The 26,771-nt window shown below is 44.0% G+C and overlaps 1 protein-coding gene across 4 annotated transcripts in view; it reads left to right on the top strand.

Annotated features, from left to right (window-relative positions):
• Positions 1-24,897, top strand: part of ELAVL4 (ELAV like RNA binding protein 4) — a 90,833-nt gene extending 65,936 nt beyond the window's left edge. For 3 of the 4 annotated variants that reach the window (XM_029947514.1, XM_029947513.1, XM_029947512.1), the window contains exons 3-7: positions 1,759-1,862; positions 16,926-17,079; positions 18,983-19,208; positions 20,850-20,888; positions 24,104-24,897. In XM_029947514.1, the coding sequence (XP_029803374.1) occupies positions 1,759-1,862; positions 16,926-17,079; positions 18,983-19,208; positions 20,850-20,888; positions 24,104-24,473 (893 nt within the window). In that variant the 3' untranslated portion in view covers positions 24,474-24,897. The remainder of the gene's footprint in view (positions 1-1,758; positions 1,863-16,925; positions 17,080-18,982; positions 19,209-20,849; positions 20,889-24,103) is intronic. The other variant, XM_029947515.1, reaches the window with a different exon arrangement.
• The last annotated feature ends 1,874 nt before the right edge of the window (positions 24,898-26,771 follow it).

The following is a 26,771-nucleotide window of genomic DNA, read 5'->3' as shown; positions in this document are numbered from 1 at the left end:
AATGTCTCTTGTATTTTAGGATTTGCAAAAGTTTCTCAGAACATGTGGCAGGGTCTGTAATTCACACACACCTCTCTTTCTCACTTGTACTCTCCTGCGCGTGTGCACGCACACACACACACACACACACACACACACACACACACACACACACGCAGAAGGGGCCTGGCAGCTGGAGTGCATTCAGCATCTCTCTTCTTCCTTCAGTCACTAACCCTGCCTATAAAGGGTATATCTCGCCAAGTTTGCGCCTGTCTTTCCTGTTCTGACCCTGTTATTCCAAAACACAGAGGAATATTCTAATGGAAAGTACTGTCATTTTGAGTTTTTCATTTTGGGGACAAAAATGGGCACTGAGCCATTCCTCATGATTCTCTTTGCTTGTGTCCTATAAAGGATAACAAAGTCACCCATTTTCTGATCCAGAACCCAACTTGTTTTCCCAGGTTCCCTCCTACAACCAACACAAACACAGACATTTACCAGCAAAACAGAAGCTGTTGGAAAGATTTTTTGGCTGCTGAAATGGGCTCCTGTCACCAGGACATGGCAGGCTTTTTGCTGTATTGTCTCCCAGCCCTGGCCCGGGTACTCCAAAAAGAGCTTTATGTAATCAGTCTTTCCTGACATGTGACGTCCTGTCATTTTCCTCCCCTTCGGCTCTGCTACCACCCACAAATCAATAACATTGCCTGGGAAGTTCAAGCTGGTTTTGCAGCCACCCTAAGCTCTGTGTTTCTTAAAGGGTATGTCAAAAAATGTAAAGTTTCCTAATGATATTTCTGGCTGATGACACATGGCAGAGCTGATGGACTATTTATAATCAGTGGCACGATCGCAAGCACATTATTTTTGTTTCACTTAGGGGGGAGCCCTGTCACTTGCTACCTCTCTTTGCAGACAAGTTGATGCCATCTCCACCTAAAGGAGCTAAATCCTCTTTGCAGAGTGTGTTTGCACTCTCCCCTTTGTGTTAGGAGCTCCCCAGTTCTTTCTAATAGAACCTTCCCTTTTTCAAATTGTTCTCAGGCTGGGCAGGGGGTGGGGCGGGGAGGATGATGAGGGCAACCAATGATTTGTAGCAACTGCTTTAAATTCTGGTCATGCCTTCACTATAAATGTCTCAGTCTTTGCTGCTCGGATCCTGCTACATCCCTCTGAGTGTGGGCGTGGCTGGCATGACTGAGGCAGCAGACACAGCTACCGCATTCAGCGCTCGCCCCAGTTTTGCAGGACTGAGCATTGCAGAGCTGTCTTTCGTTGAGCAGCTACTATATTCCAGGCAATGTACTTGGTAGGCATTTTATACACAGTATCTCATTAACCCTTCCAAACTTGTCTCTGGCAAGTGCTGTTCTCTCCAGAGAAGACACAGGGGCGGGGAGGAGGGGGACGGGACATCTGGTGACATCTCTCCACAGTCACACAGCTGATAGGAAAAGCCCATGACTCCAGTTCAGATCTAACAAAGCGCACCTGCTCTCATTCCACTACCTTCTCACCTCTTTCCAATTAAATGGACACTTGTGTATGTACGTGGATGTGCAGGGGCACTTACCCATTCCCAACGTGGGCAGCTGCTGTGAGCTTATAGGCTGACCAAAATGAGAGAAGGAAGAATTGCAAAGTTCACCTGGGGTAAACCCTGGTGTCAAAGAAACTGTATACTAGAGGAGGATTTTGACTCACTGCAATGGGAAGTATTACTGCTATAAAGATACTGAGCTCTCTCTCTCTTTTTTTTCATTGTTTTCACAGGACAGAGTTTAGGGTATGGATTTGTTAACTACATTGATCCAAAGGATGCAGAGAAAGCCATCAATACTTTAAATGGACTGAGACTCCAGACCAAAACCATAAAGGTAAGAAGTGATATGCTGGCTCCTGATTGGGAGGCTTTGGTTAAATTTCGTTCCTTTGATCTCACAAATTCAGGCTATGAGGGAGCTGGAAGTGGTGTTCTTTATTTATGCAAAGGACATTTATCATCCACAGTGCTAAGCGGAGGGTGCAGATCACCACAAAGAATGAGATGCAGGCTGCATAGAGGGAAGGGACGAGAGGGCAGGTGGGGTGTCAGGGCCCACCAAGAAGGCCTGTGAGCCCAAGTCTGCAAAGATGGCCAGCACTGAGCCATGGGAGGAAGCTGAGCCAGAGACGCTGTTCCACACAGAGGGAAGAGCACATGGGAAGCTGGGAAAGTGAACATAAACATTATGAATGGGGAACAGCATATAGGATAGCATAGCCTAATAGGGATGGGAGGTAGGCCGAGGCCTCGTGTGGCAGGGTGAAGCCATTTGGCTTTACCTAATGGGGGACAGGACCCTCCTAACTGAGACTAGAAAAGAAAAAAATAGGTTATAAATAAACACTAGAATAATAGGGATGGGGACTATCATATTGTTAGGAACATATTAAAGGAATGACAAAAAAGTAACATTGGAGCAATTGGAAAATAATCAGAGCTATAGATAATATCTCAGGTGGGGTTGTTTTAAGTCAAAAAAGAGACGGTTACCCAGAGCCTGCTCCTCCAGACGGAGGTTCCCATGACTCTGTTGTCACTCTCTCCGTTCAGATTTCACCTCGTGGGGGTCCTTCAGGGGGTGGTGCTGTTCGCTTTGAGGGCCTGTGACAGCCAGCGGTGGTCTCCTGGATGGAGCCTCCTCCTTCTCAGCCTCCCTTCTGCTTCTTCCCCCACCTCCAGGCAGTGTCCTGCTTGGGGGCAGCTGCCAGCCCCTTAATGAGTCCCATCCTTCATAACCTATTAAACCACAGGGAGGTGTCTCCTGGGCGCTCTTATCCTCACGACAGCAGGTCTGACGCAAAGTAGGACAAAAGAGAACCTCTCCCAGAATGGAAATCTATAGATGGCACCAGCTCTCAGCGTATGAAAACACAAAAGCAGAACTTTTTAGTTCAACAGATCTACTCTCCCAACATCAAGACTGACAGGGCCAGACTATTGGTATAAGATAATCTCAGCTAGGAAGTAATCAAAACAAAACAAAACCAAAAACCTTTTTTTGGAATATATTATCTGGTTGTCTTCCTTCCTTCCTTCCTTCTTTCCTTCATTTTAAGCAGCTCTACTTTTGCCGTTGAGTTGAGTTTATTTCCAAAGGTGATTGCTTGCTTGATCTCATACAGTCTGTGGTACACAAAGACCCCCAAACGGGCCTGATTCAGGCTGCCTCAGTCTCATCTTATAATCAATTCCTATGAATTATCTAATGGAGAGATAATTAAGAGTTGTTTAATTATGGGGTAGTCCTCTGAGAGGCAGGAGGATATATTTCTTTCAAAGGAAAAACATACCTATCTATTTTTACGCTTTATGCGAAGATGGGATGCTCATGTCCCTGACTGTTTGATGAGGCCACAACCAGGTTGAGAGCTGTATTTGTGGGTTTGATTGATTTTTTTCTGTGCTATCCAGTTCAGCATTAGAATATCAGACTTATACTCTTCCCTTGATGGACACCCTGACCTTGAACTGAGAAAGGTACTTTTTTTTCCTCTACAGTTTTCTTGAAACCAAACCTTCCCAAGAGTTTAGGATCAAATCACTGGCCATCCATTTTACCTCTTTTTTTTTTTTAATATTCCATAAAGCTGTTGTATTTCTTGAAAGACTGATTGGACCCGGCTTTTCTGCTCTCAGAATGCACCCCCTGATCCATCATGCCATCAGAAGCAGTGCTTTGTCTAAGTGGATCTTACAGACAAGGAACATTGATTATTTTCTTTCTGCGGGAAAGCAGTCTGCCTTCTCCTGTCTCTGTATCCACTGCCCCACCCCCTCCCCCACCCTGAGCTTACCCTGCATCAAAACGCTGCCAAGACATTTGCGCCCAGCAGTATCGTGGTTTTCCGAGGCATTGTCGGATTCAAAATGCATGATGCCCCGGCTGAATCAATAATTTCCATCCTCTACTACGAATGAAAATTTAATGTGCAAACCTAGGGATTTCATCCCTTTCATCAAAGCAGTTTATTTGCTATACTAAAAATTAAGTTTGAGTGATAGGTTCCTTTATTAACTTCTCGTCCCTTTCCTAAAGGGACACAATGTTTAAGGTAAAAATCATATTAAAGCGGAGGGGGAAAAAAGCAAACCCTTTTCATGTGCTGTTAATAGTCTCATCATTTATTAATTTTTTTAAATTGCTTTTCTGCCTTTCAGGCCACTGTTTACTTCTGCTTCAGTCTGCTTTGATATGTGACATGAGATTTATCTCTTTGCTCTGACTCCCAAGAAGGAATAGATAACTTGTGTATCTGGAAAAAACAAGTATCTTCCTGGAAGCATGCTTTACAGAGATCTCCCCAGAACTATCTAGTACATGTTTGCAAGATGTGGTCAAATTTGTCCCTCGTTCTCACATTTCTGAAGCATTTCTGAAGTGCTTTGTGCAAAACACTCTACTTTTTTTTTTTTAATTTTTGCTTAAGGTTATTTATTTATTTTGAGAGAGAGAGAGAGAGAGAGAGAGAGCAGGGAGAGAACGAGAGAAAGAACCCCAAGCGGGCTCTGCATTGTGAGCACAGAGCCCTCTTGGGAACTCAAACTCACAAACTGTGAGATCATGACCTGAGCCAAAATCAAGAGCCAGATGTTTACCTGACTGAGCCACCCAGGTGCCCCAAAGCGCCCTACTTCAAAAGTAATGAATAACATAGCTACAAGCAAACCAAGAGTTAATTCCTAAATTGTTGTTGTTTTTTAATTCCTAAATTTTAATGATTAGCAGCTAGATTCCGGATTGTTCTGGAAAGCCCTCAGGGAAGGGTGGAGACTATAATGAGGTGGAGAGCAATCAAAAGCGCAGGTACTCTTGGGCTACTGCTGATTGTTTCAGCCAAGATCATTGCCAGATTTCCCAATTATTCAATAAAAACCAAAATCTAGATTTTTTTTATGCCAAACCTCTCAATTTGTAAAGGTTGGAAACCAACTTAAAATTTTTAAAGCATAAGCAGTCAGGTCAAACAAAACTTAATAGTTGACCTGTGGGCAAGCAGTTTGTGGCTTCTAAAGTCAAATTTGAATACATAAGCACTGTTTCACCTATTGGATGTGAATGATTCATTACTGGGCTCCTAGTGGAAGGTGCCCACAAATGATGGTTCCTATTAACAACTATTCATTGTCCCTTTAGTAAGGTGGATATAATGTGACTGTGTGCCAATACTGAGGTAATTATAGTAGTCTGTAGCATGTAGTAATGTGTAGTACTATGTAGCATTATATAAAATATAACATTACGATGTTATATAATGCTACCTTATATTTAGTATTTACTGTGTCCAACAGTATTCTAACCCTTTGACATGCTTGAGAGGATTTAATCCTTGCAACATCCCTAGGGCTAGATGCTGTCTACCTATTAACTCTACTTCTTAAGATAGCCCTATAGGAAGGTACTATTCACTCCTTTGTACAGTTGAGGAAACTGAGGCCCAAAGAGGGTAGGAGACTTCCCCAGGACCACACAGTTGGTATGTGAGATTTGGAGTAAAGAAAGGTATTATGAAAATAACTCTAGCAGTAGGTCATAAATGTTGGAAGGTCACACTGCCTGTTTGCTCAGCAGCACATGTGTTCTATGAGATTGTTTGGGCCTGTATTTGGCTCTGCATGCACATATTATACTCCCTGGCATGGGAAGGAGATATAAAAAGCAAACAAACTGTGTGGTTCTTCCAAGTTCTTCAGTAAACAGACTTGTGGTCTGGGGCTTCTGCCATCAACCTGGGGACAGACCTGACCTCAAGTCATTTCTTCTTGAACCCCTGCTTTCCAGGCTCTGTGCTAGGTCCTGGGATTTAGGTGACCTGGAGATGGCAGTGCCCTGAGGTTTCTCCCACCATGTGTGTTAGAGAGGCATGGGCATGACCATGGGCTTACATGTCGAGCCTGCCAGACCAGCCTGGCACTTCACTTGGGAAACTGGGTCTTTTCTCAGGCTATCAACTCTGAGCACAGTGGAGATGATTTGCCCTATTGAGAGTTTTGGGAGTGCTCTTTGTTGAGCTTTTTTCCTCACTTGTCTCCAACAAAGATCATGTTAGACTCTGGGATGCATTGAATGAAATGGCTGTGTGTTCTGGGAAATGATTTGCGGTGCTTCTTGACCCCACAGTGGATGCCTTTCCCAGTCCTGGGCCCTCTCCACTCTCCGTGGGTTCTAAAACAGCAGCTGCTGAATTCACACTGTAACTTCAGCCTCTTTCTAGGAAGCACTCCACCGAATCCAGCTGTAGTGGTCCAGCGATTTGTCACATTAGTTATAACAAAGAAAATTAGATATCTGTAGTGTCTACCTTCAAAAGAGATACCTTTACAAAATATTTGGATTGATATTCAAGTTACACTGAGAACCTTCAGTAAAAAGTGATCCAGAGTGGAATTTGAGGATTTGGGGTCATGCCCGGTAAACCTTCCAGAGTAGTGGGGCACCAGTTTGGATTTTTAACCTGAGTTCGGAGCAGAGGAGTAAAGAAGTGTTCACTGCTCTGCCTCCAGAAGCTCCTGTCTCGTGGGGGGCACAGACATGCCGAGGATCTTCTCTAATGCAGTGGGATAGGGTGCTCGTGGGGCTGCAGGCCTGCCAGGTGCTTTGGGGTGGAGGAGTGGGGAGCCCAAAGCTGTGCAGGGTTTGAGCAGGAGAGGGACTTGGTCAAAGCAAAGTTCCAAGAAGGCTCATCTGGCAACGGTGTGTCACCTGGGGTGTCGGACAGATGAAACTAGCGGCTTGCAGGCTACGGTGGTAGATTTCTGTCAGCCTGAGACACTGATTTTTGTTAGCTCTTTAGGAGCTTTTTTTTACTCATTTTAAAAGCAAGGCATGCTTATTTATAAGTAATTTGGAAAATACATTATCGTATAATGAAGGCAGTATCAGCCATTCCCAACTCAATACTGTTAACGTTTTTATATATTTCCTTCCTTTTCTCATTGCATTACAGGTTTACAAATTATTTTATGTCTTGTCTTTTTCTAATAATTACATTAAGCTATTACTCAAATTATAAAAATATGACTTTAACAAAAACATTCCCGGAGCACAGCTCTTGTGCAAGCTGGAGGTGTGAGTGTTCCAGGGCTGGAGCAGGGAGGAGGAGACAAAAGGCTGCCTCTGCCCCTGGGAGTGAACCCAGGAGGGCTGGCATTCAGTCAGGAGAAGGGCTGTGAGAGTCAGAGGGAAGCTTTATCACAAGGCAGCAGCCCAGCTCCAGAGGGAGCAGGACTGAGAAAGAGAAGGTGTGTGCGAGTGAGGGCTGTTCAGAAGGAAAAACTTCCCTTGTCTGGGAAGGAAAACAAACTGAGCTCCTGTCTTCCGGCCTCTCTGTGCCGTGATGCTGCTTAGCCATTTCTCTGTTCTCACTTTATTCTTCTAATAGCACTAACAGTGCCTCCAGGGGATCTTTCCACAGTTGAGTTTTGTATGTTCCAGTTTGCCCCTCCCACTTCTTCTTCTTGCCAGGGGTCATTAGGGCACTAAGCCTCCCTCCCTCGCCCCGCAATCCACCTGCCTTGCTAAAGGCCTCTGTTCCGCTGAAGCATCTTTTCTTTGCACTCGGCATAAGCAATTATTTCTCCTATCACTGCTCTTAATGCTTCCCAGCGAGTTGGCAGATCATTTTTTGCTGACGGGTATCACCCCACCCAGAAATGATAGACTGCCTCCCTCAGTCTTATTAATAATAAAAAGGCATTTTTCTCTCCTCCCCCATTACAGCTATAGTCAGAGCAGTGTGGGAGCACTTCCCCGCCAAGGTCAGCAGGGGAGGCTGGAACACTGAATCCCCAAGGACCCAAGAGAGGGCACATAGCCACAGCAGTGGAAACTGGAGACTCGTTTACCCCAGGTGTACCAGGCTGCTCTATCCCTCTGGTGGGAGCTTCCATTTGCCTGCTCTGCTTCCCGGTGCCCTGCTAACTTCCTTTGAGTGAATAATTTCAGATACAGGTGTAGGAGTTTGAGAGAACTTGAGCTTCCCTGCTGTCTCTGCCCAGTGAGACTGTTATGATTCTAGTATCTCTTGAAGGTCGTCCACAGTGTCCTGGGTCTGGATTACAAAAGAAAACCAGACAGGTGCAGGTTAAGAGGACACATAGGTTTTCAGAAATGTGTGGAATGGGACGGGGGCTTTAGTTGTCTACAAGTGTGACAGTAGGATGTGAGCTGCTTTAAAAAAGCCAGTGCACCTTGGCTGCATTAGGAGAATTGTAGATTCCAGATCACAGGAAGTAATGGTGCTTTCTTGTCCACTCTGGTCAACCTGTCCTTGGTGTCTGCGTCCCATTTTCAGCCTCACGTTTTAAAGAGACCTGACATTCTAAGGGTTGTCCAGAGGCAAATGAGGAAGACAGCAAAGATGATGCTGTACTCGTAGATTTACCCACAATGGTTGCATTTTGTTCTCTAAGGGAAAAGAAGTCTGCAGTGACTCTGAGGCTCAAATCTATATTTTAAGAATCTAGAAAGAGACCCTATGCAGCCATCAGAGTAGAGCATTTGTCTTGGGTAGTAGTGAGTCTCTGTTAGAGACATTCAACGGAGTCATCAGAGGTGATGTAGCAGAGATTCCTATACCAAACTGGAGTCCCTTTCAGCTCTGAGATTCTGTATTTCTGGGTGGTTCCTGGGCTTCCACTGTTCTGTCCAGTATAGTAGCCACTAGCCACATACGGTTGCTTAAATTGGAGTTTAATTAAAATTAAGCCAAAAGAAGAGTTTAGTTCCTCAGTCATGCCAGGTATTTTTGAAGTGCTCTGTAGCCACATGTAGCTAGTGGCCACCATATCAAACACCACAGATCTAGAACATTTTCATGATCCCAGAAGGTTTGATTGGACGGTGCTGGCCTAGAACATCATGGCCATGGGGAATAAGGAGTCTCTTCTCTGTGGCTATCATGAAGCCCCAGGGCAAATCAGTTTGTCTGTCAAAGATCATAGAGCCAATCCCTCTTCCCTTCCCTTTTGTTGTCCATTCAAAAGAGTTAAGATGAAGAGTCAGTCAAGTCCCAGCTCTGTCAAAAACTACCAGAATGACCTTGGGCAACTTACTTTACTTCTCTGGATGCATTTCCTCATCTGCAGAATGGTTCTTTCCAGCTGCAACAACCTAACTAATAAAATATTGTAGCGTGATCTTGTCAGCTTGATAACTTTCCAGAGAAAGTAGCATTTTGTGCCAAGCACACAGCTTTTATTTCACTGTCCACGTTAGCTCGGCATAGTGGAAAGATCCCAGAACTTGGAGTCATATCCAGCTTTGTCTTAGTTCAGCTATGTGACCTTGGACAAGTACTTGATCTCACTGAACCGGAATTAGTCATCTAGAAAAAGGAACAAATAATATCTCATGGGGAATCATGGCTTATAGTGGGGTACTCAAGTAATGCTTCCCAGAAAGATGACAAAAGTGCATAGGGTTGTCCATAAGGTGAAAATTACATGACAAGGGAAGACTTTTTCCCATCTGCATGTTTCAGAGATGTACATGCTTCAAAGATGCATAAAAAAGTAAAGAAAGCGTCTGAGTCTTACTAAGCCTCAGGAGCATACATAGAGGCTTTGTATCATAGGAAGTATTATGGTACTCCCAGGTGGCTACCGTAATCATCTCAGTCTTTCATATAGCAAGGATCAGGAGTTGCAGTTTAGTGAGAAGACTGAGTGTCCCAAGATCTGAGTCTGAGACCAGCTTTTCCGCTAATCAGGCCATGAAACCATTAGCACATCTCTACTTTCTGGAGACCACTAGATGGACAGCAGTTTCCTTGTACTAAGTAAGCCCCCTTGGAATCGAATGGACTTTGTTAAAGTCATAGGCATATTAATACATCACCACACCATTTTGTATAGAAATATTTATCCTGCCTGCTGTAGGCCAGATACTCTCATGATATTCTTGGATACTCTTAAACTCCATAATGGGAGGCACTATGATAGCTGCTGCCATGGAAATGTATATCGTCGGTGAAGTTTGAGACAACAGTCCTTTGCATCTGGGCCTCTCAGAGGAGGCAGCATTCAGGCTGAGTCTGTAGGGATGAGCAGGAGTTCATTTTGACATGATGATGAACAAATAGCAAGAATAAAGATAGGGAAGTAGAAACTTTAAGTGCATATTCTGAAAACTGACCTTTTTAAATTGAACTGAGGCATGGGGCACATGGACAGCTAGCAGGAGATGAGAAACTGGCCCAGATCGCAGAGGGCCTCAAATGCTCAAACGAGGGATTTGAACAGCCATCACAAGGTGTTGGAGAACCACTGAAGGCTTTGGACAGGGAGAAGTGGCACGATCAGAGCTCTTTAGAAACATTACCATCAGGTCTTCCCCTGATAAAAGAGAATCATGTATCAGGTGACAGGTGGGGGAAGTATGAGGCGTGGGGCCACATAAGCAGACACCTGGTCTGCCTGTGGGCAGGGCTGCAGCCACAGGCACAGGGAAAGCCGATCCTCACAATCAAAGCTGTTGTTTCTAGGAGGCAGCTGGCTTCTTTCTTCTCTACCTGCTCCTGGAGGTGGCAATCAGCGGTACCTGCAAGGGTTTGCTCCTAGAAGGCCCTGGAAGCACCAGTCTGTTCTCTGCTGCCATTTTCCTGGTCTCTTTGGAATGAATATCCCCCAGGGATCTGTATGCTCTGGGGAGTTTGTGCTCACTCAGAGTAGGGTGTTACAACAGATTGGGGAAAATCTGCAGCCTGATCTTTTGAAATGATTGGTCTCTGTCTGTGTCTCCTCTGCTAGACTAATAGTCCTACATGTCAGGGATGGCTGTTTTCATCTCTGTACCACCAGTGTTTCACATAAGGCCATAGCAATTATGCTACGGTGTTTACTGAGCACTGCCTATGTGTCAGGCATGGTGCCTAGAAGTCTTATGTGTATTCTCTTGCTTAATGCTCCAAGAGCTCTGTTAGAAAGCTTCTAAACTAGGTTATTCCAGTGATACAGCTCAGAAAAGTTAAGTGACTTGCCCCAAGCTTACACAGCTAATAAGTGGTCAGGATTTAAATCCATATCTTTCTAGCCCCAAAGCCCTTGCTTTTGACCTTTTTCTGTTTTCCATTCCAGAATAGATGCTCAATGTTAAAGTAGCATAAACAAGAACTTCCTTGGAATGGCCTGTCTCAAAATACCATTTCCTGATGCTCTAACTTGCACCTATCAATGAGAGAAACTCACAGGAGAAGGGGTAATGAAAACAGGAAGGATGTTCCTAGTGTCTGGAGCTAGAATAGAAATAAGAGATGGATGGAAGCTATAGAAGAGACAGGTTTAAACTCAGTTGAAACATGAACTTGCCAATAGACAGTGATGGGGTAGAACACCTCATGAAGTGTGAGCTTCCTATGTTATGTGTAAGTAAGGTGCGTGGCCAGCTATTTGGGATCTCGCCCAGAACTTTTGAGGCCACTTCCAGCACCAGGCTTCTGTGAAGCAGATTTCAAGGACAGTGCTTTCTGCTGGGGTCACCAATGGCACCTGGCACCTTTATTTCCAGGTACCATGAACCACAGTTGTAGAGATTAGCAGTTTTGTGAATAGAATGCCTAGCTCATGAAAGCACCCAGTTCAGTGATAGAGATCCTTATTATGATTTGAAGGGACCTAACAAGTGATGCCCTTGTTTTCCACATTCTGTAAAACCACTGTAAACCAGTTGAGAGATAAGACAAAAGAGAAAAGCATATTGAATACTAAGGTCACCTTTAATACAAATTATGTCCTGGATGGATTTTCTGAACACAGTGGGCTCCTAACACAGAACCCCACACTTTGACAGATTGACATACTATATTACAGGTGCTGTGACCCCACAGGCCTCCCCATATGAGAGCAGAGCCTGCTCCCATGGAACAGAGCCTGGAACAGAAAGTGCACTTCCATCTGGCATCTGGCTGCCAGAAGGGAGGAAGAGGGCAGTGGCTGAGGCTCCTGTGCCCGTTGCCAGTACTGAAGCCTGTTCAGAGTGGTCACTGTACTTCCTCTGGAGAGGAGGAGGTGAGGGGTACCAAGAGGCCTAGACTGCCTCCCCAAGGGGCTCCCTGCACATGGAAGCTAACACCGGAAGTGGGATGTGAGTAACCCCTTGCCAGGAACAGCCCTCTGAACTGCATACCTTATTTAGTTCCCCCTTCCTCACTGGACCATGGAGTCCTTGAAGCACCCAGCACGGGCCAGCAGACAGGAAGTGTTCAAAAGAAGAGGAATGAATGAACTCGCATCTTCCAATGCCAGTATTTATTAAAGGAGCACCTTTCGAAAGCAGAAAAGGATGCCTTTTCTTACCTTACCAGCCTCCCAGCACCCCAAACCCTTTATCATGCTTTCCAAGTCCTCTCCCTTTTCTGTACCACGGCAGGTTAGACAAGGGGCAAGAGATCACCAGAGGATTGAGGAGACACTTTCCCCCAGGCTATGCTGTTGCCTCTGCCCTGCCCAGGCCAACCCCTATGGCTGTGAACGGGTGAAGGGACCTGGGAGAGTGCTGTGTGGGAGGGGCAGCCCCCAGCTGGGGTCCCGCTGCCCCACCTGTGATGAATGACAATGCTTGCTGCACCACCTCGTGAGAATCACTGACAACAGACGTGTGAAGTCACATTGGAAAATGAGAAGTACTTTACTCTGTGGATATGGAAAGTACGTGTGCTAGAGGAAATTCATGGCAGTGCAGTGGTAAAGGATCACCCAGACCCTACCAGGCTGACAGAGGAGGAAAGTGGCGCCTCTATAGGCACTCACTGGTGGTATCCCAGATGTTTGTTTGTGGCAAAATTGAAAGGTATGTCCCAGTGGGTGCTAGAGTCCCACACTGCCCACAAAAGCCTGTAGTACTCATTGTGTAATAATAATATAATAATATTTACTAAATGTCTACAAAATTGTAGGAATGTCCTACCCATATTAAATCTATTATCTTAGTTTTTTACAGTAGCCCATCAAAGGAGAATTGTCCCCCTTTATACCAGTAGAGGAACTGAGATTTATCAAGATCAAATTACTTGCCCAAGGTCACATAGCCAGTGAGTGCCGGCGGCTGCCCACAGTCAGGGCTCATAAACTCCACGCTGTACTTACTGTCTTGCAGAGGGTTGGGGTTACCATGAGGCTGCAGGGATGGGGAGTTTGGAGGGACTGCAAATCTTTTATCAAGGTCATTTGTAAAGTCACCTGCCTCCAGGCCACCCTAACCCAGAGAGAAGAGCAGCTTCCATATTCCCAGCTTTTTCTGAGTTCCAGAGCAAGATCACTGCCAGCCTAGAAATACCAGTCTTATCTTCAGAGATGCCGGATGAATGAAGTGAGCAGGATGCTGAGGGGCTGAGACATGGGATTCATCAGGGCGCTGCCTTTAGCATTGGAAGCCCTGGGTTCTAGGCCACTAGTTTAGTGGGGTTAACAAACCAGCAATGGCTGGCTGGCTGCAGGGGCTAGAAGTGGATAGTTTTTGAGAAATGTTTCAGCCTAACAAAGGACCTGATACCTATAGTCACTCACTTAGGATTTTATAAATGTATGAAGACACTTGAAAAGTACAAATACCAGGATGAGCATTTGGATATTAAACGTAGGGAGATCCTTTTTTCTGTCATTTTTGCCCACACCTACTTCTACAGATTTCCTAAACAGAAGACTAAGAGAACAAGAGACTTAAGTGTCCAAATAGAGGAGAAAAACTAAGGAAGGGTTAGGTTTGGTGAATTATCAAGGTGCTGCTGTTCACCTTTGGGACTTGTTACTGCTCTGTGGCAGTAATTCTCCCTGGATAAGATTCTGTCTCTGTCAGAATCTTCTTTTGAGGAAATGGTTGTGGTTCTGTCATTGACTTTACAATGTCTACCTCTTTTCCCCAGCAGGTCTGCCCTAAGCCTGCTCCCCTCTCTATCCCAGCTCTGGCTGCCCAGACCATTGGGTATCAAGGTCATTATTATCCATTGTGTATTTATTGAGTGTCAAGCAGGCACTACACTAAGCCCTTGACCTTCATCATCTTATTTGTTCTCACACCAGAAGAGGGCTATCATTAGGCCACCATTCCCCGGCCCCACTACACATCATCTCAGCTCTATCTTCTCCCTGGCCCTTAAAACCCTTAACTGAAAGGGAAATTAGTCTCCCCTTCACTGTGTTCCAGTCCCAGCTATATATATAGCTCTGGAATAGCACATATCATAGGGCATTGTGATAACTGGTCCATATGTGAACCATTCTTCCATTCAATTCATGTTTATTGGGTGCTCCTGTGTGTTGTCTCTTGTCCCCATTGGACTTGGAAGTCCTTTAGGGCAAGAGACCACTCCATGTTCTTTCTTGTTGTGCATCCCCAGCATGCAGCACTGTGCCTGGTTAATAGTAGATCCTCAGGAAATGTTTGCCAAGAGAAAGCCTCTAGGTGATGTCTAGTCCTAGAACAGTCTTCTTTCAGACCTTCCAAACCCAGACACTGGGAAATAGGAAACCTTCCCCTTAGCTCTTAGCTTAGTAGGGAAACACAGCTATGCTTCTGGATGCTTAACTCTCGGTGATCCCCCTGAGTAGAGGAGTCCAAGCTGCAGTTAACCCTAGAGGCATTAACACCCACATCATTCAGTGTGTTCTTTGAGTATGATCACTTATTCTTTCACTAGATGTTGAGCATTCTGCAGGTATCAGGCTCTATACTGGGAGCTAGAGCCACTAACGTGAATCATACACACACACACACACACACACACACACACACACACACACACAACCTATGACCTTAAGGAGACCAGCAGACTTGACAGAGAGATGGTGAATCAAGGTCCGAATGGGTTAAGTACCGTGGGTACAGTTCATTGAAGAGCACTGCTAGGGGGCTTTTTAGGGGGAGGTAAGATGGGAGAAAGCTGTCTAGAGAAGATGGCATTAGATCTGGGCCTTAAAGAAAAATAGGATTAGGGCCTGACAAAGTAGGTGGGAAAATTTTCCCCACAAGACATAGAAGTAGGAGGGTATGTTTTGGGGGAGCACAAATGTCATTCAGGTAGTTAATTTGTCAATAATTGGCAGGGGTGAGACGGATAACTCTCATTTCCATGAATATATCACTACAATGTTTTTATTTCCTTGTCCCTACTGCTCCCCCCTCATGTCTACAAAAATAGTTCTGCTAGATTATAATCTGTAAGACTGTTCTGTAAAGGATGGGGATAGGAGAGCCCTGGGTGGAGTGATGCTCTGTCCAAGCAGTCCCATGAGATTCTTGGTCCTTCAGCCCCACTCCCCAGGGACTCCACGTAAAGGTCCCTTTGCCTGTCAGCCCTGTGCTGGAAAAGAGCCTACAAAGGCTACCCCTGAGTTTCTAGAAGGATGCTGCAGACAGGCTGCCTTGCTCCATCAGCAGGAAGAGACCAGAGAGGCAGATTAGTCACTCACATCATTTTATCTGTTGAGTCAACATCTATTTTTAGGCATGGAACCAATAAAGGGACCCGGCATCTCTGTCATTGAAAGGGGGAGTGCCAAGGGTGAGGGGGTCTGCTTATCCTTCATTCCTCTTCTCCCAGTCCACTGCCAGACCCTTTCTCAGATGCAAGGTCTCCCTCACTGCTGGAGGTTTAGTTCTTGATGCCAAGGGTCCAGTTTAACATGTACAATTTCTTTTGTACACATGCTTTTGTGTTTGCACTGCACGTGCACACACACACACACACACACACACACACATGCATGCACATGCACACTCACCCCCAGAGTCTTAGTAGATCCTGCAAATTGGTTATATGGATTAAATAAGACTCCCAGCTGAAAAATGCTAAGGCATATAGGTCCCTTCCTGTCCAACATTGTCAGATGTGCTCTGAAATGACTGTTTTCATCATCTATTCTGAGCCATAACCGCCCCAGAAATAGCTTTAGCAGGAAAGTGCTTTTGTTAGACTAGCTGTAAATTATATTTCAAATGTCTGATGTTGTTTTCTTAAAAAATAAATAAATAAGTAAATGAAAGTCTAAAATTAATGACTGCTGGGGTTTGCTTTGCTTATGTGTACTGCTACAGATTTGGCTTCTTGCAGATGGAATTTCAGATCTGTTTACACTTCTGTGTTAGCTTTTTGGGGAAAAAAAAACAGTTGAGAGATCTGGGAGGACAAATTTACAAAGTCAAACTTATTATAACCATCCGCGAGGCTCGCTTCCTTCTTCCACTGCCCTCTCCCTCCCTCCTTTCCCCTCTGCCCCCCTTTCCTTGATTGTGGTTTTATCTGCTCCCCCTCAGCATTAGAAGGCACCCAGCTCTTGCAGATGTTATGACAAGGTCACGTATCCAGTTTCACAAGCAGATGTTCATGAAGCCCCATTTCACAGCGCTTTGTCATTCAGCGAGAGCAGACCTTCTGGGAACAACACACACAAAGGATGGGACATAAAAAATCTTGCAGAGAACCTGATCACTTTAATATGTTGAAGACAGAGGACTTGAGGGTGGGGAGGATGGCAAGGAGAAAAATCTGCAGAGCAGAATTTCATGGAGCTTTTTTTTTTTGGTTTATTCAAAGATTATTACGTGTTGGATACAGTAAATCATCTATACACCCACATCCAGGAGGTAAATCTTCAGAGTTCCGTGCGTGGGTCGTTCTGCATTTAACAGCTGCCATACAGTAGCTATTTTGTTCTGCACTTAGAGACCCTTATCTGTGCATTTGTTTTAAGTTATCGTCAACTCTCCTTTTGTCCCTCTGTTGCAGTTCTCCCGATTCATATTACGATTACAAGAGTAGCGAAGAATCTGAACTACTGAGCTATTTAAACTGACACCATGAGTTCCAGTGATAGACGAGGGGGCGTCATCTCAGGTGTTGACTCCATCTCCACTCGGAGGGTGTTGCCTATAATGGATTTAGCTCCTCTTGCCTTTTCCTAGGTCTCATATGCCCGTCCAAGCTCTGCCTCAATCAGGGATGCTAACCTCTACGTTAGCGGCCTTCCCAAAACCATGACCCAGAAGGAACTGGAGCAGCTTTTCTCGCAATATGGCCGTATCATCACCTCTCGAATCCTGGTTGATCAAGTCACAGGTTAAGTGTTTCTTTGTCATTTCTTTCCTTGTGTCTCAGTGCCACAGCCAGCGCCCTGTGACCCATAGGAGCAGAGAGATAATGGTTACTTAGGGTAAAGGATATGGGTCATGCACAGACAGATTTTTGACATAAGAGAAAGACTTCTTATCAGTCAAATGCCCATATTTAAAATGGGCCATCTTAGGAGGTAGATCTCCCATCATGGGAACTGTTCCAGCAGCAGCTAAACTACTTGCAGGGCTGTACAGAGGATGCGGGCATCAGGTTGTGAGTGGGACTGAATGACCTTCAAAGTCTCTTTCAACCCTTAACCAAGTAACATTACTTTTGTGTGTGAAAAGAACCTGTGTTAGAGCTCCGGCTCCAATGATAGCATTATAGAGCTAGAGGGAACCTCATGCTGCCTCATTTCACATGTGAAAAAAGAGAGGTCCTAAGTGGGAGATCTGACTTCTGCCCAGCTAGTTAGTGGCAGTGCAAGGACATGAACCCAGGGCCTGGTACTGTGGTACTTTGTCCATAATAAAGGCATCTGCCACCTCTCAGTAAGAAATGTAAGGTACCCTGGGTTGCATTTTTAATGACAAAATGTTTTCACCTACTCTATTTGATCCCATTTTAAAACACCCCCTGAGAGCAGGTCAGCATGTGTTTATCATTTGACTCATGCGATAGACCCTTACGGAAGCCAGCTCTGCCCCCAGACACGGTGCGGAGGGACACTGGGGACCTGGGATAAAGGAGGCGCAGTCCTGCTCTTGCAGGACTCCATTATGATGAGCATGTGCTAGCGGCTGCCCAGTGTACCATGGGAGCTCAGGAGAAGATGTGCTATGCCTGGGGGGGATTGCTGGGAAGGGACCATCAAACAAGGAGGTGATGTTTGAGCAGGGTTTGGGAGGATGACTTGAAGTTATCTGGCACAAAGAGGGATAGAGAATTCTAGGTGAGTATGATGTATCCTATAGAATAGGTGGATAGGACACATCATAGGGCATGGAGTCAAGAAATATGTGGTGGTTCAGTATGGCTGGCATGAGGCTCAACAGGAGATTTGGGACCACATCATCAGGGGCACTAAGTGCCATGCTAAGAAAGTCTAACTTCATCTGTATGCAACATGGAGCCATGGGAGGATTTTTTGTGGGTTTTGTTTGTTATTCTGTATGTGGAGTGGGAGGCAATGAGAAGCAGGTACCAGGCACGAGGTAAAATCTTGAAAAGTTACCAAAAAATGTATAAAAGATACTTTTATTTTTATTTTTTTAATTTTTTAATGTTTATTTTTGAGAGAGAGAGAGAGAGAGAGAGAGAGAATGTGAGCAGGGGAGGGTCAGAGAGAGTGGGAGACACACAGAATCTGAATACAGGCTCCAGGCTCTGTGCTAGCTATCAGCACCAAGCCTGACACGAGACTCGAACCCACAAACCATGCGATCATGACCTGAGCCAATGCTGGATGCTCAATCAACTGAGCCACCCAGGCGCCCCTAAAAGATACTTTTAAAGGGGTATTATGGTCAGAGTTTGCTTGTCAGACAGATTACATGGTTGCTAGCTGCAGAGGGCACATTGCAGGACTAGAAACTGGACAGTGGGTGATGGGTTACAGCCACTAGAAGGAGAGGAGAACTGAGCCGTCCAGTGGTAGAGGCTGGAATGGACAGCTGTGAGAGGTGCCTGTGTTCCGTGGGTGGGAGGCACCTGTCCAGAACCATGATTTCAGAAATGCAGGCAGATGCATTTTGATGGGTGAGAGAGATTCTAGGATTCTCAGCCCTGGCCCCACAAGTGGGCCGACTCCCCATAGAAGGTCCATGGTGTCCGGCCCATCTCTTCCCAGAGAGATTGACCAGTGTGCTTTGTTCACTCTTTATGAAGCCTCTTTTTCTTTCCCCAGGAGTGTCCAGAGGGGTGGGATTCATTCGGTTTGATAAGAGAATCGAGGCAGAAGAAGCCATCAAAGGGCTGAATGGCCAGAAGCCCAGCGGTGCTACGGAACCGATTACTGTGAAGTTTGCCAACAACCCCAGCCAGAAGTCCAGCCAGGCCCTGCTCTCCCAGCTCTACCAGTCCCCCAACCGGCGCTACCCTGGCCCGCTTCACCACCAGGCCCAGAGGTTCAGGTAGGCACACCATGGGGGAAAGAGCCCTGCTTCACGAGTACAGACTGGGGAGGGGCCAGGGAAACCCATATCCAGGAAAGATGGGGCAAGTCTAAGACCCTCTGCCCCCAGGAGCCACTGTGTGAAACTCCCTACTGAACCTCAGGCTTCACTACTGTTAAATGGGATAGTCCAACCAGATGCTCTTCCAAGCCCCCTTTCAATTTACCACCATGGCTGTGGTTAAACTTCAGATTCTTGGATTAAAACAAAACGTCTACATTTCACCAAACAAGAAGGTTCTGTTTCAACAAGCGTTAAATCAGAAAAAAGTGACTAAATGCAGCAGCTTAGACTGAAGGCTGAGGAAGTGGCTTTTAACAAAATCAAAGCAAAGTGTAGGCCAGGAGACAGATCCTTGCGGGGGGGGGGGGGGGGGGGGGGGGGGGCGGCCAGTCCCGTTTTTCTTCTGCAGGTGACTCTGTTGGGTTAAGGAAGGGACAGGTACTCCGTTTTGTGTTAACTTCACTCTAACTGTTAAGTCAGTGATTCTGGGACAACAAGGATGATTTTGTGTGAGCCATATTAGTGTTTCCTTCAGGTATCAGACCCTTTCAGTGCAGTGGGCCACTCCCCTTCTCCAGGGACATTTCTGAAAGGCGGGTTTCACTCTGTGAAGGAAGTCTGACCTCAACTGCCTTTATTGTACAAGAGTTAAGAATGTTCTTGATCTACCCGTAAGAATTCTAAATAATGATTTTATTCCACCCATGTCCCCAACTTCCCTTTAATGAAAGGGTTTTTCTCCTTCTCACACATCACATGGGAAGGTAGTAGGCCTCCCATCTGGTCATGAGGAGGAGGAAAATCAGCCTTAGTAGTCTCCTCCCATTCTCTGGGAATTCGAAATGGTTAATGATTTCATGAGGAGTCCAAGTCATCTAATTTTTATTTTGTGTGAGAGCACATGCAGTATTTATGTAAAAAGCCTTTCCAGCAGGCTCCTAATGGTGGAAACTATGGTTACCCCTGCCCCATGGTGTGAATAGCTTGTCCCCAAGTCAAATACTGACCATGAGGGAGATTAGAACATAATGGCGGTTTGTTGGGAGGAGCTTTCAGGTTGTAAATAGTAAGCTCATTGTAAAAAGTCTTAACCCCCAAACTCCTCCTTCCCCCACAAAAAATGTGTGTGGTAAGAAGATTTAGTTAATGTAGCTAGACTAAGAGAAAAGATCCGTTCTGATAACGCATTGTGCATGCACGTGTGTTCCTTTTATTCACAAGTTTAATTGCAATAAAAGGTGAATTGTAATAAAAGGTGAACACCTTAAGAAGCTGCCCCCTTTTAACGGTCTCACACACAATATAAAATGAAATCCATACAAATGTTCTGAGAGGAGGGGGAGGGGGATTAATTCAGACCTTGAAAGAAAGGGAGCTTCATTAGACACTTGCTTTAAACTCCAGCATTGACCTGAACACGGATTACTCATAGTTGGAGGCAGAAAAGGGGGAAACGGCCAGTGGGTAGGCTTCTAAGCACTGGGGAAAGTTGTCGAGCTTTTCTTCTTTGAAAATGGAGCATTCTTATTAATAGTTCCATTGAGCGATCTTGCCATCTGTGAGGCATTAACCCAGAGACCCTCCTTCTCTTTGCAGGCTGGACAATTTGCTTAATATGGCCTATGGCGTAAAGAGGTAATTAAAACTCCACAGATTGCCAGATGTCCGTGTTGGCACAGACTGGGGCTAGAAATTTTTTTTTTTAATTCACTAACTTTACTTTTTTTTTTTTTAATTCTTCCTTTTTCCTCCACCAGCATGTCAAATTCTTAATTTTAATTTCAGACCTCAGTTGGTTTTATTTCTTTTAGGGCACACAAAGCGTGTTTGTGTGTTTCACTTTTTCTTTTATTTGCAGGTGGGCTTCTCCTATGGTTCAGGTGCCACAGCTACCAAGCCCTTGGTAATCCGGTTCTCGGGACGGCTCCCCTAAGGGAGAAGGCGCCTCCTCTTTGCCAGCTGACTTTGCAAACTTGCAGAGCAACTGTTTTGCATTAGCAATGCCAAGATTCAGTTAAGAGGGCAGATTTCAGCAAATCAAAATTAGAACATTTTGCTAATCACAGTTGACAATCTTATGATTGTCAGTGGAAAAATCAGATTTTGGACTACCGGTCCTGGCCAAAGCATGAATAAACGTGTGGATGACCTGCTGACTTCCACCTCCAGTTCAGTGTACATTTCAGGGCACAGCCTGAGAATGAAGCGTATCTGTGTGCACCTCAACCAGGGGTTTCTTTTGTTACAGGTTTTAACAGTTACTATAAATCCTCCCTTGATTATACGTGTATGTATGTTTTATACTTGCAGTTTCTTTCATTTAAAGCCTTTCTGTGGGGTTGGGGGCTCAAAAGGAATCAAGGTTTGCGAGGGCTGTCTGAATGCAGTCACAAGAGTGATCCAGACCTAGTCTGAAAGATGAGTCTTGGGAAGTTGAGTGTGTTATGTCACTGTGTCCAAGAGATTCCCATATGTGCTTTTGATAAGCTCCACTGAGCTGCTGGGGACATAGCATCTTCATCATCCTGCTCAGTAGAGCTGCACACTTTAATTCCCCTTCCTACAGTCAGGGAAAGAGATGTGGTCTTTAGTAGTCCCAGTCACATCCCCTGTATGAGGCAGCTCTTTCACCACTTGGCCATGCGTGGTAAGTACCCTGACTCTGGAAACTGCACACAGTAAAGGGAATAACTTGACTGCAGATTTCACTTTGAGAGCACCAGTCTCTCGAATCTCAGCCCTGGCACCAGTGAGGATACCTGTGAATTACTGCCACGTGTCTGGCACACTGCTTGCCTGTTCCCACTCCCACTTCTGCATTTTTCCCCACTCTGCCCTTTGCTCCCCTCTAACGTGAGTGAGGCGGCAGCGGTTATGGAGAGAGTAATGCTCATGCACGGACGAGGCCAGGGAAGGCACCCAGTTGCAGGATGTATGCCACCACCTCCTCAGCTTCCGCACTCAGAGCACACATCACTAGTGGATAAGAGCATTCTCCTTTCCAGTAAAGCCCAGATTTGGATTCAGGCTCCTTCCTACCAAAGTGCTCCAGGTAGCCATTTCCCAGCTAGAGTCGAGACTCCTCTTGAAACCTCTTTACTGGCTCCTGATTTTGCCCTTAAAATAATTACTTATAGCTTTTCTCTACCTTTAAACTGAGAGCAGTCAGTTCACTCAGTTGGAGGAGAGAAGGTTGAGAAGACAGTCTCCAGAAATAATAAATAATAGACAGGCATTTGCCCTTCTAAGGATCCTTACCATGATGTTTTTTGGTTTCGTCTTGTTATTTGTGTTGTTCTAATGTCTATTTGTTTATTTTGAGAGAGAGAGAGAGAGAGAGAGAGAGAGAGAGAGAGAGAGAGAGAGAGAACACAGGGGAGGGGAAGAGAGAGGAGGAGACAGAGAATCCCAAGCAGACTCCATGCTGCCAGCACAGAGCCTGATGTAGGGCTCGAACTCACAAACTGTGAGATCATGACCTGAGCCAAAATCAAGAGTTGGAGGCTTAACTGACTGAGCCACCCAGGTGCCCCTTATTATTTGTTTTTAAGCAAGAGGGAAGATTGACTTAGTGAATAATGCCAAAATTAATACGTATTGAATTGTTATGGTTAGCATGTCTGCAACAGCCATTTGATTATCTAAATTCTAGTTAGATGCAGAACTGTTCTTCCATAGGACTTTCAAATCTTATTTTTAAAACATCGTAGGTAACACTTCACCCCATTCTCGTCCCCAGGTTTTGCTTCCTCTCCTCCTATCTCCCTTTTTAGAAAACAAGAACAAAAACAAAAACAAACCCCAACCACATGAGAACCAAGACACTAGTCAATGGATATGGACAAAATTCCTATATATGTTTGGTATAAAACAAAAAGTTAACAAATTTTTTTTTTGCTAGAGGCACTGATCACATAATCTGATGCATCCACTATGAATCACACAGGATATATTTTATCAGACAGTGAATAAAATCTGAAGGGTTGTTTTTCTTTTCATGAAAACATGAAAATTGAGACTTCAAAGGCTAATACAAAAGAAGTTATTATAGGGCAAGTAACAGTTTTCTGCTTTTCTAATTCAAGTTATATAAACTTACAAACCACTTGAAATCTTGCTCCTGTGATGCTTAGAAATTAATTCCAGATAATACAGCATCAAGGTGTGATCCGTCTTTAATACTATTGCTTGGGATTTTTTGCAGGGGGGAGCTCTTTTAAATAAATGCTAAATGAAACATGAGCCACCCATGTGATTTATAATAAGGCATGTCTGTCATTTCTTACATATCTCTGTTCCCAAAATATCAAGAGCTCTTAGACAGCCATAAGTCAGGAGACTACAAACAAGGTAGACTTGGAGCTCCTCAGGCCATCCCCTAATCTGCATTAAAAACAAAATTCCCCAACATTGATTCCACCAGTGTGATTCACTTATGCAATAAGTATTTATTGTTGTCCATGTGTCACTATGTCTATGATAGTCCCACATGTGCCTCACTGAACAAATAAGTAGAGCGACAGGATGAATAAAATAGTGCCCCTGTCCCAAGAGCTCTCTATTGTGGGAGGGAGGAGAAGGGTCAGGGTGGGACCCCCTAGGACCATGTACTGTGGTAGAACTACGGGAGAGCCTTGCTCTAGGAGTTTCTTATGCTTATGAGGAATTGACCTTGCCTTTCTCTTGGCATTTATATCCCTCAGCCAGTTTAGCCATTCCGTTCAGAAGAAATGCCTCAGACATTAGTTGTTGCATTTTGGTTTTTAAACCTTGAAGACTCTCCTGCAAACACTCACTCAGCCCTCTGCCCCATGTCTGTGTCTGTGCATCTGTGTGTTATCCGTGGTCAGACTGATGTCTGGACCAGTCCCCCCTTCTGCCTGTCCCCCCAGGTTCTCCCCAATTACCATTGATGGGATGACAAGCCTTGTGGGAATGAACATCCCTGGTCACACAGGAACAGGCTGGTGCATCTTTGTCTACAATCTGTCCCCTGATTCCGACGAGAGTGTCCTCTGGCAGCTCTTCGGCCCCTTTGGCGCAGTGAACAACGTCAAGGTCATCCGCGACTTCAACACCAACAAGTGCAAGGGATTCGGCTTTGTCACCATGACCAACTATGACGAGGCAGCCATGGCCATTGCCAGCCTCAACGGGTACCGCCTAGGAGACCGAGTGTTGCAAGTTTCCTTTAAAACCAACAAAGCTCACAAGTCCTGAATTTACCATCCTTACTTATTAAAATATATATATAAATATATACGAACAAAACACATGTGCGCGCACACACACACACACACACATACACACACGCACACACACAAAAGAGAGAGAAACAAACTTTTTGAGGCTTATATTCAACCATGGACTTTATAAGCCAGTGTTGCCTAAGTATTAAAACATTGGATTATCCTGAGGTGTACCAGGAAAGGATTTTATAATGCTTAGAAAAAAAGAAAAAAAAAACAAAAAAAAAATACCTTTGATGCATTGAATGTTCTTTCATAGCTGTCGTTGTTGAATATAATATACATAGATAGCGATGTGCAGGGATTTTAACCCAGCCAGCTAACTTTACTACCTTCCTTGAAGGTGGATCTTTTTAAGATGACCATTCGCTCATTTGAAGAAGAAAAACAAAAAACAAAAAAAAATAATAAAAACAAAACAATTTTTACAAAGTAATGGTATTCAAAGAAAGAAAAAAAAGATTTTTCTTTTTTGTCAAAAAGTTGATCCAATCAGATTGGTAAAAAAAAAAAAAAAAAAACCCCACACAAATTAAAGAGGAATAATAAAAATTGCAAAAATAAACAAACTTTTGCAAATTTTTTTATTTTTCCTTTTTTCTTTTATATCATGTGAACTAAAAACAGTCTTCTGTTAGGGGATGGGGGCGAGGGGGATACCTGATGACATTAACAATTTAATAACATTAACATTGTTGCCAAAGAGGTGGTCTCTTTGCTGAAAATGGGTTTCAAGAAAAATCTATTTTTATAAAATATAAAGAATTTTTACAAGAGAATCTGGATTTGAGAAAAAAATATTTTGACTGGCTAATTTAGGGGAAATTGACAACTTTGTCGCGTTCATACTGCACTGGTAACTTTTTAGAGATCAAGATGTGTGTTTTAAACTGGATTCGTAGACTGTTTTTTGAAGGATGGGCTATAAACAGATGATCTTCATATCTTTTCATAGCATGTAATAATAATAAAAATAACAATTATTAATTACTAGGGGAAAGGAGTGTTCGTTCTACCCAGGGTACCACAGTTCCCCACAGTCAAAACCCAAAAGCAAGGAGATGAGTTGAAAGACAGTTTTTCTTTAAGTCATCAGTACGGGATGTCAGCAGAACAAAAATTAAAAAGATTAATTTTCCTTTGATCTAAAACTTCCTTAGTTTGAGCAGTAGGTGCTACAAAATTATTTACATATCTTAGTATCATAGTTAAATGTAATGTGTTTAGGAGAGGAAAACAAAAGATACATTTGCTTTAAATTCATTAAGGAATTTTCAAATTCACTTTGTAGCCCATGCTGGTAGAACTGGGCTGTGTTGGTACATTTGAAACACTGTTTATGTTGCTTGAAACACTTATTTATTTAATCGCCGATGTGATGATGCCTATGGCCGAGATCAAATATAGCTAGATTGGCTAGACTACTTATTTGTTTACTTAAACTATGGGAAGAAGCATATTATTGTGTCATTCTGTTGTGTGTGTATGTGTATATACAATATAAATATATATATATAAAGTTATTTTTTCTTTGGGTTAATTTATTATAAGTTGTAACACTTGGCTAGTTTTGTTTGTATATGTCTCAAAATGTTTTCTTATGATATTTAAGTGGCAGTTAAAGAGGTATCAAGGTAACTTGTGTAGAACTATTGTTTGATATATTGTCATGTTTGTTGTGAATATTTTTCCTTACTGCACAGTAGAAAAATAAAAACAACTGGGTCTTTATTTAATGTAATTCAGATTGGGGAAAAACAGAGCTAAGGGAACAGAACGGCTGAGGGAGCATTCTCCCACGTCCAGTGCACTGGTCATTTTAGTATGTTTGTGCTTTGTACGGTTATATATTTAAAACAAAAACAAAACAAAAAAATACAAGGGTTCATGCTCTTCCCTGGGTAATAGAAACAGTTACTCGCTATGCATAATCTAGTTGATAGTTAAATTTGCTATTGCTTTTCTTGTCTTGTTATATAAAATCTTTTCAATACAAGTTTAGTCTTAATGGTAATAAAACGTTATGGTTATTTATAACTTGTGCTTATTTTGTGCGTTTTTTCCCATGCTGAGCCCACTAAGTGCATGTAGACAGAACTGTTGTTTTCACACTGAAGAGGCAAACTTTGTAGTAGTGGTCGTCGTGGTAGACAGGTAACGAAAACCAAGGCTGCATCATAGACTCCTCCTTTAAATTTTTTTTCTGTTTTTTTTTTCCTCTTTTTGGTTAAAAAAAAAAACCCACCAGATTTCAGTTCAGAGAACACTC

This window comes from Suricata suricatta, chromosome 8, assembly GCF_006229205.1.
Source record: "Suricata suricatta isolate VVHF042 chromosome 8, meerkat_22Aug2017_6uvM2_HiC, whole genome shotgun sequence".
Lineage (NCBI taxonomy): Eukaryota > Metazoa > Chordata > Mammalia > Carnivora > Herpestidae > Suricata > Suricata suricatta.
Note: the sequence above shows the minus strand (reverse complement) of the source record. Positions and strands in the feature narration are given on the sequence as shown.